The 14,404-nt window shown below is 47.6% G+C and overlaps 1 protein-coding gene and 1 long non-coding RNA gene across 4 annotated transcripts in view; one reads left to right on the top strand and one right to left on the bottom strand.

The window, feature by feature from the left end:
• The window catches only part of LOC143695767 (uncharacterized), a 151,668-nt gene that overhangs the window by 101,367 nt on the left and 35,897 nt on the right, over nucleotides 1-14,404 (top strand). The gene's annotated exons all lie outside the window — the stretch shown is intronic.
• On the bottom strand, nucleotides 6,150-11,161 carry LOC129130962 (keratin, type I cytoskeletal 19-like). The gene is made up of 8 exons (XM_054649676.2): nucleotides 10,670-11,161; nucleotides 9,722-9,804; nucleotides 9,049-9,205; nucleotides 8,497-8,658; nucleotides 7,900-8,025; nucleotides 7,511-7,737; nucleotides 6,922-7,040; nucleotides 6,150-6,387 (listed from the first exon to the last, which is right to left on the bottom strand). The coding sequence occupies exons 1-8, from the start codon at nucleotides 11,159-11,161 to the stop codon at nucleotides 6,362-6,364; spliced, it is 1,392 nt and encodes a 463-aa protein (XP_054505651.1). The 3' UTR covers nucleotides 6,150-6,361.

Below are 14,404 nucleotides of genomic sequence, written 5' to 3'. Positions count from 1 at the left end.
GTGTCAGGCTAAGGGAAGGAAGTGTGGCAAGTTGTTGCAGGGAAAAACCCTTCCTTGGACCAAGTGCAGGTACAGGATGGTTGAGAGACCTGGGAAAGCTTTGAGGCTTGGGGCTGGTCTCTCCTGACATGGCTGGGAGTGTCATTGGTCATGTTCCTGAAGGGGATTCAGAATTTTATCAGGATGTTTTCCCTATGCAGCACAAATACAATACTTGGAGGAGAAAGGTAAAATTCCCGGTTTGGGGATTAAGTCAATAAATGACATCAAAACAGCATTTTTTCCTTCAGATTTGGTTTCTATTCACAGACATAGCGTGACCAAAAGTAGGAAATATTTACTGTCTTCCATTTTCTTCTTTTAAGATTGTATCTTTGCCCAATGCAGTGGAGAATTCAGCTGTACATCTGCCCCGTGAGCTCTCACAGCACCCTGAGCCTCAGACATTTCTCCCCTGGGTACCTCTCACCCCTCTCCTCCTGCCCAGGTACCTGATGCTTAGCAAATCCCAGTCTGTTACCTTGTAGGTGGAACTGTGATACACAATTTCCTCTATTGATTTGGGATATTACTGTTTTCTCACTCAGCCTTTGTGGTGGTGCTTGTTGCTAATTAAGTTTTGTTTGTTACAGCGACTGTTTATGGAAACAGCTTTTGATAGAGGCCCCTCCCAGCACACCCTGGCCCACGCAGAGGACATGCCTGACATTCCACCTGCTGCTCCACTTCATCTCTGAAACATCTGAGGGAGCAAGGCCTCCCTGCACTGTAGGAATTTCAATGGTTCACCTCAACACTCAGTGGAGTCTGGGAGATCATTTTCTCCACTGAGAAATCCATTTCTCCCAAAGGGAATGAAATTCTCTTGTGTACTTCCAGCTGCTTTGGCTCAAGAAGCACCTGGGTTATGTCCCATGTAACTGATACAGAGACATAGGAACACATCAAAGTTGTTCTGTATAATTCTGCAGAAAGGGTTTGTTTGTTGGTTTGGTTTTTTGTTTTTTTTTTACCTCTATTACTTTACCTTTATTACATCTTCTGTATCAGTCATTCCTTTAAGGAAAACCAACCTTCCTGTCTTCCCTTAACAGAAATTTTTGGATGGTTTGAGTATCAGTGAGGATGCTTGTGTGCAATTTCATAGCTTCATTTTTAATACATGATAGGAAGATTTCTTGCCATTTTCCCCCTAGAACTTGTGCAGGCAATGTGCTTCAAGAGTGAAACTCAGCTCCTTAAAACTGAAGAAGCCTGACAGATCCATCATGTCTGGAAATCCTGGCCAGGATCAGAGATAGAAGTTACAGTTCCTGAAAGGAATGTTTTATTTCAGAGCTGCTGGAAGCTGGTTTATGAGCTGGTAATTTTCTCTGCAGTTCTGTCTCAGAGTATTGTCTAGGCCCTTGCAACACACTGAGCTTCCTGGTGATCTTAGATAACGTTTCCAGCAAAATCCAGAGTTGCTGCTGAAATGCAGCTGCAGGGTTGGGAAACCTTCATATAAAAATGATTGCAATAAACTTCAGGAACTTGAAGGATCCCCAGCAGTACCTGTGAAATGGGAGAGTGAAATGTTACAGGATCTGGGGCTGCTGCTGCTCACTGCAGCAGAGCCAACAACTGGGATGGGGAGGTTGGGGGATGTGGAGGAGGAGGAGGAGGAGGAGGAGGAGGAGGAGGCAGGTGGCTCCATAGTTATTTCAATGAGGCCTCTCCCTTTGCCTGTGATGAAACAGTTACAAGCTCTGCCCAAAGAAGAGGATGGACTATTTAAGCCTGAGTGGCTCACCCAGCACCGGCAGGAATTCTCCCGGGATGGGCAGGAATTCACTGAGCACTTCAATGGCCGGGTTCCTCTGTGTTCTGCACAGCCCAGATTGGCTGAAGCAGAGGCTGCAGGAGAATTTTTTCCTTTGGCAGTGTGGCAGCAGGAAGGGGCTGGGGCTGTGGGTGAGCACTCCCCAGCTCCTCTCAGCCCCCAGGACCACCTTCCCCAGCTCCACAGCCTCCCCACACTGTTGTATTTGGGAGAAACCACCCAGGCTGCTGAGCACATTTGTGGGGTCACAACTGGACTGTTGTCCCCCTTTCTGGTGCTTCACTGAGATCCTTTTCCATGCTTCCTGCTTCTGGTCAGGTCTTGTTAGAAAATTCAATTCTTCTATGCTGCTACACAGAGAAAAACGATGAAATATTTACCTGGGGAATATGACTCATTCTCATAATTATATGTTATAAAGTAATTCCCATTATATGATCATCAGGCAGTTTTATTATCACCAGGTAATCCCATAGGATTTCTCCACAGCAGAAAAGAAAGCCAGGCTGTGCAATGTGACTGTGTTGGAGGATGCACATCGTTCTTGTTTGTACTCTGCTCTTCATTCCAGTGAGCTCCAGCTGCCTGACACTTAGCATTGAGCTGTTCTCTTCCCCATTAAAATTTAAATGATGAGAATCTTTTTCTTATCCGGACTTATAAAAACTAGGTGTTTGAAAATGGAAAAATCTGATTTAGATCAGTTGTAATGCATTAGAGCTCATTCACATTTATTGTTTCATTAGTGGATTAACTGAGAGTTCTAAGCAAAAAGTAATTCCTACCCAACAATTCATAATTGTTCACTTTGTAGTGAGGGTACAATGTGTTTGGAATCTTTTGTCCCTCCACTAACACAGCTGTGGGTGCCTGGCAAGCAGTTCCATCCAGAAATATTTGAGGCTGAAAATGCTCAGTTCCAACAATTTCCCGTGAAAAGTGTGATTTTCTATAAATGTGTTTCTATAATTAGAAATAATTCTGTCAAAAGATGGTGCCTCATTCTTCTCCAGGCGTGGGGCTCCTAACCAGTGTGCTTGGGTTTGTTCCCACAACCCAAAACACACAGTATTGCTTTAGATCTCAGTGATATTTTGTGAAAGTTATCTGCAAGTGATGGCCTTGGCAGTGCTGGGTGAAGGGCTGGACTCGAGGATCTTAGAGAGATTTTCCAACCTAAATAATTCTGTGATTCCCTTATGCCAAAAACTATTTAGGCTCTTTTTAAACGAAGGGTTTTAAAATATCTGTTTTGAAGTGAGAAAATCCCCGCCTCTCCAGAACTATTCTGCAAGACAGGGTGTCATCTTGGTGTCCACCCACACCCCAAGGTGTGTGGTCACAGGGAATATCCTGGAATCTGTCCTGTTGTGTCCAATGGCCCCAATGCAGCACTTTCAGCCACTGCTCAGTTAAAGCTGGGCTTGGCATGGACAGCTGACCTGCTGCCCTCTGGGAAGGGCAGTGGGGAGAGTCCAGTGCAGCAAACATCCCTCCTTTAGGAAAAGCATCATTCCTGCCCACATTGTGCCTGATCTGTTACTCATTCACTATTGCAGAGCCGAGCAGTGATGAAACATTAAAGAGCACCTTCAAAAGCTCCACCACCCAACAGAGCGATGGTGGTTGTGATAGGAGCTGTAATTAGGTGAGTCAGAGCTGGAAGAGACTTTCAGAGCACAAACCCTTTGGTTTGGAGCTGCTTCATTGTGGGTCCAAACAGCCCCTGGCCCAGCTTTCTCTCTGGGGTCTCAGCTGCAAGACCCTCAATTAGCAAAGGGTCATTACAGCACATTTTCAACCCCTGAGGAGATCCTGGCTTTCGCTGTGCTCCCACCTAACGACACAATGCAAAATACCGCGGTGCAGTTTGGAAAACAAACAGGTATTAGCAAACTGGTGAGCGAGTTTCAGTCTGCGCCCATCCCGCACACCCCCACACGGGAGAACACCTGGGATGTGCGGGAGGCAGGGGGACACCTGCGCCATCCCTGCAGTCACACACAAAACCGGGTCACAGCAGCCTCGCTGAGAGTGTCACCATGAAATTCCGGCGGGGCTGGAGCCGGATGCCAGGGCTGGCAGCGCGTTCCGTGTTTGGGGCACTGGGGTGTCCCCAGCACGTCCCGCAGCCACCGCTTCACCCGCTGGGATGGACCAGCCGAGCCCTCAGCGCTGCCTCTGCCGCGGGCAGCTCGGTGGGAGCCGAGTGCCCTCTAGGGAGCACCTGCAGAGCGGGTCATTCATCCTGCACCTCCAAAAAATCCAAATATCCCGTGTGCTGACACGTACAATTGTCGGGATCTCTCGGCATGGTGGGCTCGGTGGCACAGAGGGAGCGCTGCCCACCCGGGGGGCTGGACAGGGCTGAAATTGCTGCAGATGGTGGATCAATGCATTTTTATATCATTTTAATCACATATTATTGTACTTCTGTTGGATAGGCTAACAGCGACTACTTCCACTTGGCCACAGTCGGGATTAGCTCTCGTTTAATTTAGCGTCTCTGGGCCCCTTAGGAAAGCGTAAGCTCGGCTTTAAGCAGTCTCAGACCTTGCTCTCAGGTTACACAGTGTTTGCGCACCGGGGGCAGAGCAGGGACCGGACAGGCTGGGGACACTGAGGGGTCAGTGTTCCCTTGGGATCTGCCGGCTGGGAACAGCTGACACCTGATGGGGAGAGCTGGGAAGTGCCAGGATTTCCCAGGCACTTTCTCAATTGCCTTGTTTTTCAGCACAAGAAGCATTTGCAGTCAGTCAGGATTACTAATTATTCCAGCTTATTTTAATTTTTTATGTGAATTTCAATACAGAAATACAGTGTTAATGGCAAACCTCTGCTTCAGACTCGGTCCAAACTGGACAGTTTTTGGATTGGCCGGTTTTGCCCTGTATTTTCAGGCGTGCTCAGTGTCTCTGTGGAAAACAAATAAAATAAAACCAGCCCAGTATAGGTATTTTAAATTTCTCTTTCCTCTGGGAAAAACAACCAAACCCAACTCAGTGTAAATATTTCCACAGGTTCTTCAGTTTGGTATTTCATTCTGTGGTACAAGAGGGGCAGTGCCGATCGAGCAGAAGGTGAAAAGTCAGATGCCAAATTCCCAGGATTTTAGTTTCGATGAGCATCTGCCTCTCGTTCACGGAGGATCTGATTCACGCTGTTCTGTTGGGAGGAGCGAGCAGCAGCTCCGGGGCGTTGTTCAAGGGAGAAATTCGAGTTTGGGAAGAGCAGGGGGAGACCCTGGCCCGCCCCACGAAGGTGCAGCGCTGCCAGCAGGATCCCCGGTTCCTCCCCTGTCGGGATGAGCATCTCTGGTCGGGAGCGCCTCCCGGCCGCCAGGGATCACTCTTGTCCCTTCTCCGCTTCCTCACTGCCAAATTTCCGCCCTCCCTCTGCCGCTTCTCCGCTCCCGGCTGATTGCAGCGCAGGAACCGGCCAGAGCAGACGCAGAAATGCTCCTTGGCACGCGTGTGGCACAGTCAGGAGCGGGACTTGGGGAAATGAATTTGCCTTTATGTTTCAAATATTTTTTAATTCCTCAACAAAGGAGTCCAAAATATTCCATACGTGTTTAGGTGTGAGAAATCTTTGTACCGTGTCACACAAGGTTCAAAACCAGCTTATGGCTTCCAGGCTGTTAGCTCTTTGTGTCCTGTGGGTGTCTCTGCACAGCTGTGGATGTCCAACCACCCCTTGGCTGTCTGAAGGGCAGAGGAGCTGAGGACATCTGCTGCCCTGCTGGCAGGGGCACTGTCCGGGCAGGGCCTCCTCCCTGGGCAGTGTTGGACACAGAGGAGGTGGGGCTGCTCTGCCGAGGGGCAGCCCCTGCTCGGACATGCTCACACTGCACGAGTCTGGGGACAGGCAGGGCCAGGAGACACCTGCTGAGATGTGTGTGACAGACACCGTGCTCCCCAGCAGCAGCACATCTCCCTGCTGAACACCTGACACATCTGGAGAGCAGCTGGAGATGTGCACCAGAGATGGCTGCTCAGGTGGTACCTGTGTGTGGATTCACACCTGCCTGAGCCTTGGAAATTTCTGCCACTGTTCTTTCTCTGACTCCTCCTGTGCCACCCAGGAATGGGCAACATCTGCCTCAAGCTGTGACAGCAGGAAGGAGCTGGACAGATCAGCAAGGCTACTCTCTCCTGCTGGCAAAGCAGCTTTGTTCCCAGTGCAGGATGATCCTGACCAGTTTAGGTGCCCCTTGCTCGTGGATCAGCAGCTGGTGTTCAAAAGGAACTCAGTTTCAGACACAGGTTCTTGATTGCATTAGGCAGAAGCAAAGTTTTATTAGAAACATTTTTCACCAGCAGGTACATAAGTGACCTGACTAACTCAGGTAACTTCTAGAGGTTACAGCATTGCAGAACAGAAGAGCAGAACAGAGGAGGTGGCTCCTGACACCCCCTTTAGCTACGGGGCCAAGCATCACTGAGTTACTTCTACTTTCTCTGCACAGAGGGTGCAGTGAACAGGGACTGTTCTCTGGTTGTCTCTGGGTTTCCCTGTCACCTTCCAGTCCGTTTCTCCTTAATCACAAATTCTCCTGCAGGTCACTGGAGAGAAAACACAGCAGTGTTATTGGATTGGAACACAAGTAAAATCCTTCACATAACAGATACCAGATCCTGGTGGTGCCCTTGTTTCTGGAATGTACTGCTAAGCTGCTGCAGCTGGCAGCATCCCAGGAAGCTCCAGAAATTCCCTAAATAATTTGCTTTAATGGGAATTTTCACTTGTAAAATTATAGGTTTACTCTTCTTTTCACTCTTTCCAGACTCTTTTGCTAAGCTTTGGCTGTTGTCTTCTTCACTTCTTCCAAATTTTCCCATCATGCTTTATCTCCCTGGCCTTCTCCTCTGCATTCTACTGCTCCTTTTTGTCTCCTCTTTGCTTCCTCTATCCCATGTTCAGTCCAAGCTCTCTAAACCCATTTCTCAGTGACACCACCACTGTATCAGATCCCCCCTGTAGCACAGTGACTCTGAGAGGATGCCAATGACACATCCTAGGGATGTGCTGTCTCCTGGCCTCAGTGCATGAGGAAATGAACAAAGCCAGTTTTCCTTTTGGGAAAATGCAGCTCTTACCTTGTATGTCTCCAGTCTTGCAGGGTGGGACCTGGGCCTGGCAGTGGGCAGCTGAAGTTGTTGTGTAGGTGTGGCTCGTCCTAATGACCCCTCCACCAGTTCCCATTCCTCCTCCGTGACTAGTGGGATAAATTTGGTGAGAGAAATAGGGAATTTTAGAACTTTACATGTCACTGCTGACTGACTTCCTAACGCAAAGTCTCAAACTATGGCCTTTATAGGCCTTACAGTATTTTACATTACATTTTCTTTCACTTTCAGAGTTGCTTTACATTTGTGCTCCCCCTTGGCATGGACAGTTCTCACCAATTTCACTATAAAAAAGGGACAGTCACCAATGCTGACATAATGCCAGGAGTGACAGTGTTGTCACCAGCAGTTAACAGATTTGGTGTTCTACTTTGCAGATCCCAAGGACTGACATTTAGCTCTGATTGGAATGTTCATCACAAGGAAGGTATTAATGAGGCAACTTTTTAATCTCAGAGAAAGCCTTAAGCAGGACTGAAGATCAGGCTGTATTCCCAATCTGTAATGCAGATCCCTGACATTTTCATTCATTCTCTAGTGGATCTGGAGAGGCACTTACATGAGGTCCTGCTGTCCTCCTTCCAACAAGCACCGGTAGGTCTGGATCTCCTGCTCCAGGCGGCACTTGACGTCCAGTAAGGTCTTGTACTCTTGGTTCTGGCACTCTATTTCTGCTCTTATTTCAGCCAACTGCTGCTCCACACACGTGATCTGGTTCTGTAGCTCACTGAGGAGAGAGTTGTACTGGCACTCCGTTTCAGCCAGAGATGATTCCAAGTTATTTCTCTGATAAGATAAGCAAAAAAACAACAATCATTTTAGTGTAACCCTCCAGTCAAAAAAATGAATAAGCCATTCTCCACCATTGTGCTGGCTGGTGGGTCTGGCTGCTCATGCTGAGAAACCCAGCAGTGACCAGTTGGAGCTGTGAGGCAGCTCATCACCCACCTGGCTGAGCTGAGCTTGGAGATCGATTTCCAGGGTTTGCAATTGGCGTCTCAGTTCAGTCACTTGGTTGTTGCACGTCTCCACCTCCTGACCACTCGTAATAACCTCCCGATTCACCTCCTCAATCTGAAATCACCAATCCAGGATAAAGAGCTTCAGGCATGTCTGAGTAATCTGAGTAAGCTGGATTTGCTTTTACAGGAACAGAACACAGTGAGTGTTCAGCAAAAGGACACAGGAAGCAGGGCAGGTTCTCTGTGCACAGGGTGTTCCCTACAGCTCCACTGCTGGTTCTTTTTACAAATCCCATTCACCTCGTGGCTATTAAATCTCTTTAATCCAAATGTGGAATATCTCTGCTCCAACAACACACCACAAGGCCTTGTGGCAAATGCTGCTGTTCCAGATGGGACATAACAAACTGGTCAGACAGGCCTGTGGCTCCTGTGGAGCACAGGGTATAATGAGTGCTGCTCTCGGGCTTCACTGGGAAGGAAGAACTGCTTATTGTCTCCATGTCTGGCCTCTGAAAGGCTCCTGGGCCTGGAGCTGTGTGTGTCAGTCTGGTTTGCAGCACAAGTTTGGTTTGTAGCTTACCTTGCACTCATACCAATCCTCGACTTCCTTGCGGTTGCGCGCTATCAGTGTTTCATACTGGCATCTCAAATCCTCCAAGATTTGCCTGAGATCTGGTCCCGGGCAGGCATTGACCTCCACACTCACATCTCCAGTTGATTGTTTCCTCAGGCAACTCATCTCCTGGAAATAAATCCCAGATCAGATCAGACTGGTTTTTGGAAGGCAGCACAGAAGAGCAAAGCTCAGTGGCCAAGAACTGCCCTCCCTGTGAGACCTTCCTCCCTGCTGTGGCTGTGAAAGGCACTGGAGGATGGTGCAAGTGTTTTCCCAAGGAATCTGTTGGCTAATGTGTTTCTTCATCAACTGGAATAAGCAGCTCTGTGGTGCTCCCAGTCTGAGCACAGCCCCAGGAGCAGCACTGCCCCTGCCAGAGCTCCCTTCCCTTCTGAAGCAGAGTTCTCTGAGCCCCAGAATGTTTGGTGGGAAGGCTGTGGCCTGAAAGTGGATAATTTAAATTAAAAAAAAAAAGCTTTCTGCCAGGGCCATGATGCAGGGCTGGGCAGGACCTACCTCCTCATGGTTCTTCTTCAGGCAGCAGAGCTCCTCCCGCAGCGACTCCAGCTGTGCCTCCAGGTCAGACCTGCACAGCGTCAGCTGGTCCAGCACCTGGCGCAGCCCGTTGATGTCGGCCTCCACGCTCTGGCGCAGCGCCAGCTCCGTCTCGTACCTGGGTTGTGACATAAAGCACAGATTCAGGATGGGGATATCCACGTGGCTTCTGTTTGTGCCAGGATCTCCTTCCCCAGCTCCATGCTTTGACCTGCATTTTGCTGGATTTCTGCATGCCTTGGATTTCTGCACCGCTTCATGTCTGTTACATGAAAGCTTTTTTTCTTCACGTTTTTTTTTTTCCCTGCTCCTGCTCACTGTATATTTGGTGTCACTTACTCAGCTGCATTTCTGCTTTGTTGATCCCATCTGTGCTGGTCTGGGGTGAAAATGAGCCACTCCCTGAGCTGCCTGTCCCCAGCCTCACCACAAACGCCGCCGTTGCTAAATATTTTACCCAAGAACACTAATTAAGGGAGGGCTGGTGACCAGGAGCAAAATGCCTTTCATCATCCTGCCCTACCGAAGTGGCGTGGGGAGACGTGTCTGGAGCCTCTGTAATTAGTGCTGTGAGCCTCCCAGGGAGGTGGAAAGGAGCAGGGGGGAGGCAGCAGGTTCATAGAGGGGCACTCACTTCACACGGAAGTCATCAGCAGCCATCCTGCTGTTATCAATGTCCAGGATGATCTTGTTGTTATCAATGGTTGCGCAGACAATCTGGAAAACAGCAAACCATGAGAGATGTCTCCTCTCTCCTGTTTTACTCTATAGGTTTTTCTGCCTTGCAATTAGGTAGGAACTCTTCACATTTCCCTTTTTCTGTTACCTTCTTACATAAGTAACCTTGTCCCTTAAGCAGAGAAGTTGAAGGAGGTGGCTTTGCCTCCTTTACTCACAGAAGAAAGGAGATCAACCACATAGAGCTGGGAATTAAAGAGCTGTGGGATGGGACTTCCCAGTTTCAAGATCTGAAGGCAAGTTCCAAAGATTCTTCACAAAATAAACCTAAAGAACCTTCCTTAAGATTGTAAATCTCAACTGACATTCAAGCTGGAATGTTCTGGGCTTCAGATTTAAGGACCTTCAGGGAACATGGAGGGAAGGTATCTTTAAGCCTTAGGATCAGCCATAACTTTCATTGTGGACTTATTAATAATATCAGGCTGTTTGTGTCACTGTGACAATCAGTTTCAATTCTCAGCTTTTCTCACCTAGAGATTTATAACATTTCATTTGATAAAGCATCCAAAGTGTATGTTTTTGATTGTCCCATAGTTTGCTCTGCTCTTCCTGTGGGGCAGACACCACTACATTTCCTCAGAGTATATTTGTAATATTTCATTTACAATTATATAGCCACATACAATGTACCAAAGCATCCTTTTCCTCTTTCAGAGCATTCTCCCACCCATACCACCTTGCAGCACCCACACTCAGCAATGCCATAGGGGAATTTGCCAAAATTTCTGTTTGCAAAGACATTCATAAGCACCAGAGTTCCCTCCAACAACTGCAGTAAGTTCTAAACACAAACTCAGGAATAAGCTTTCAAAAGGGGAGGAACAACCCGAGGAGGAATTACCTGGTTCTGAAGATCTTCAATCTCTTTGTAGTAGCAGCTGTAGTCGCGGGGCTCGCAGGAGAGGCCCTGTGTTGCATACCACTCTCTGATCCTGCACTCCAGCTCAGCATTCTCCTTCTCCAAGCACTTCACCTTGTCCAGGTAGGAAGCCAGGCGGTCATTGAGGTTTTGCATGGTGACTTTCTCATCGCAGGATGAAAGCAAGCAGTCGCCACCAAGACCCCCAACAACCACACCACCTCCGAGGCCAAAGCCGAGGCCATTGCCATAGCAGTTGCCACCTCCATAGCTCCCACCAGCCAAGCTCCCAACACTCAGTCCCCCTCCATAATTCACTCCACCGCAGTAGCTCCTTCCAGAAAAACCTCTGCCACTGCCTATGCCAAAGGAAGAAATCCGTGCTCCACCACCACCACCACCAATGATGCAGCTGCCACCGCTGCTCCTGCCTTTGCTAGACACAGTAATGGTCTCCTTAATGTTGCAACTCATGGCGACAGCGGTGGGAAATGCAAGCAGAAGCCCAAAGCAAGATGCACAGCTTGATACGAAATCAGACTGCGAGCTGGCCCTGGCCGCCCATCCCTATTTATACCTTCCACAGTGGGTGTCACCTCTGCTTCTTCTTCCCATAAGGCTGGCTACTCCAGCCATTGGTGCCAAGAATAATTTCTCAAAGGGAAGTTTCCTTTCAAGAAGCCTGGTAGACAAGGAAGATACTTTACATGTCTCTTGCTAATTTCAAAAATACATTAGCAATAATGTTTTATGAATCATCAGCTTTTTGTTTATGATGCAAACTTACAGCGTTAAGCCAGGAAAAACACTGTCCTAAATTACATACCAGGAAGAAATCATTAAAGGTTATTGCATCAAAGAGGTCTTTATCTCTCATTAATTTATTTTCATTTTATTTTGAGTTGAATAAGCAGTTTTCATGCAAGGTGCTGAGGTTGGAATATGTAAGATGAAAAAGAAAGAAGAAATACTAAGTTTGCTTTTCGAGTGATGTATGAAGAATGATGTAAGAACTATGGAAAGATCAGAGACACAGAGATTAACCTTTAAATCTCTCCACTGCCAAGATGACAAATCTGTAACACTCTGCTGTGAGACAAGTGAGACCAAGGAGGGATCTCGTAATGGGCACGGATGAAAGGTTCTTCATACATGATTGTGGCTCTCCAGTAATCCACAAAGGATTTGTTTCATTATGTAGAGTGTGTAAAGGAAGGTAAAAGTGCTTTAACTATTTCCTGTTGTTCAGTGAAAGATAATTTCTGCACTTCTCCTCATTATGGATTGTAATTGTTGCTGGGAAAGGGTGGGTTTGAAACACTGGATGGGAGTGGAAACATCCTATGGCAAATTTCTCTGTCAATACATGCTGCATTTTAATCAGAGCTTTGGGGTTGCTGTCCTGGGACATATAAAGACAGAATTGCTGATAGAGCTGCAGAGCAGTCACTGCCCTGTGCAGTTCTACCTGGGCTGGAGAAGCTGGATTTGGTACAAACTAGAGGCTCTCTATCAGTAATATTTCCAAATCTTAATTAAGCAAAGAAAATAAAAAGTAAGAATCCTTTCACACTCTTGTAATCAAAATTCAGGCTAAGCCTCTTTTCATGAGATGTTTTGCTGAAGTTCCAGAGCACTGGTCTTCTCCCTAGGGAGCCCCTTTCCAGTGGCCATGGAGCAAGGGACAGGCATTCCATGGCTTTCTGAACCCAACTCTTCCTTGTAAGAAATTCTCCAAATCTCCTTCACCAGGGAAAAGTGAGTTCAAACTCTTGCTGAAATCCTTAGTCAGTGTCAGGATTGTAGATTGGAATAGCTATTGTTATGGCAGGTAAATGATCTCTTTACTTAAGGACTGACTTTCCCCAGTATTCATGGATTTACCCATCACTTTATTGCTCTTATTCTTATTTCTGTTAAAAAGATGTCTCTCCTTTTCTTTGCCTCCTTGGATGTTCCTTATGCATGCCATGAAAGGCAGAAGCATTCCAGTGATCTCTCCAGCATGCTGGAGACAGGTGTGGAGAGGCTTCCCAAAGTGATTTACTCCAAGCTGGCCGAGCTGCAGCTGGACCCAGCACAGTGCCTGCATGTCAGCCTGCCCTGCCTGTTTGGGCCTCCTTCTGGCCCAAAACACACAGAAATAAAGCTCAGGATAGGTAAAAGCTCAAATAAAGTTATTGTGTATAGGAAAGAATCACCAGATTTCATTCCTAGGACTGGAGAAGATAATTGGGAGTCAGGGTGTGGTGGCAGGAGCAAACCGAAACTGCTGAAAGCTGCGTCGCTGGAAGCTTCGCCTGCTCTGCGGATGATTCCTCAGGAATTTCCCAACAGCTGCGTGCAGCCAGCATCTCCTGAGTGAGCACACATTCCTTCCCCAGCCCCGCAGTTATCACCTGGACACATCAGTGTAGCTCAGGCAGAAACACGGGATGACTTGTGCTCCGTGGGAGTGGAGGGTGTCTGCAGGCTGGGGACGCTCCTGCTCCTCCGAGACACTCGGTCCCCTCTGCCCCTCACAGCTCTGTGTGCCTGCAGCAACCCCCTGTGCCCAGAGCTTCTCCTGCACACACTTCCTTCTGTCTTGTTATTTTTCCTGTTTGTCTCCAGGAAATGAGGGCACTAGATAAACCAAGACAAAACTAAGTAATTGTTCCGAGACCTTAAAAAATTAAATTAAGCTTTCCCTCGTGTTTTCATTCAGTTATTTGAACTCATGAGCTTCCTGGGTCTGTCTCATCAGCACAAAGAAATAGGAAAATCTTATGGAAATGTAGCTTCCAACGTTTGCAGCTCCATAATTTGCAGCTCTTTAATAAATGAAGTGTTTCCAGGGTGTTTTCTGCTGGGGAACTGTTAATCACAACCTGCCTCTCCTGAGCTGCCTTCCAGACTCACCCCAACTTGTAGGTCCACAAACAACATCAGAGCGTCCCAGGAACTGAGGCTGTACCCCCCAGGGGCTTTCCAGAGGCACATTCATAATTTCTGGATCATTAGAGTCTCTTTCTGGCCGTGTCATTAGTTCTCTTTCACCTCTCAGGAATTCAGGACAGCTCCTTTATGAAAGTGCATGCTTTGGACCTGCTGGATGTGGTGGGAAGGGTGGGAAGGTCTTTGATATGAGCCCAGGGAACCTGGAGGAGCAGCTAGATGTCAGTAGCAGTTCGCAAGAGGAGGAACCAGCCCACAGCTGGTGGGAATCAGCTGGGGCTGCCAGGAGAGACTGGGAAGCTTTTACATACCACAGGTAGCCAGGAGTTTCTAGAAGACTGGAAACTGGGAGAGTCTCAATGCAGTGTCTTTATTTGTAGAAACAAGAGTGTGAGGACTCAGACTGGGAAGGATTGAGGCCAAAAAGCAGCAGTGGGTTATGTCACTGTTGTCATTGCACTGAACAAGGCAGGAGGGGACAATGGGAATGGAAAGGGAAAGATTTGCTTTTCAACTTCTCAGCCAGAGCTCTGAGAACAACTGGGATATCCACTGGAGTCCAACACAAGGAAATTTGCTATTATAGGCACAATTTGTATCTCTTTTGATCTCTTGTGGAGCACTGGCCATACATGTCTACTGAAAGAATTCTGCATCAAGTCTGGGACTTCATGCAGGGCTGGAACTGAACTTTAAATAATGCTTAATTTATTTTGGTTTAAAAACTTCTACCTTTGGCCACTCCTCTGAGTCATTGCAGGTGTTCCAGTGCTGCATTAT

This window comes from Agelaius phoeniceus, chromosome 26 (genome assembly GCF_051311805.1).
Source record: "Agelaius phoeniceus isolate bAgePho1 chromosome 26, bAgePho1.hap1, whole genome shotgun sequence".
In the NCBI taxonomy this organism is placed as follows: domain Eukaryota; kingdom Metazoa; phylum Chordata; class Aves; order Passeriformes; family Icteridae; genus Agelaius; species Agelaius phoeniceus.
The sequence above is the reverse complement of the archived record's forward strand: the minus strand, read 5'-3'. Positions and strand labels throughout refer to the sequence as shown.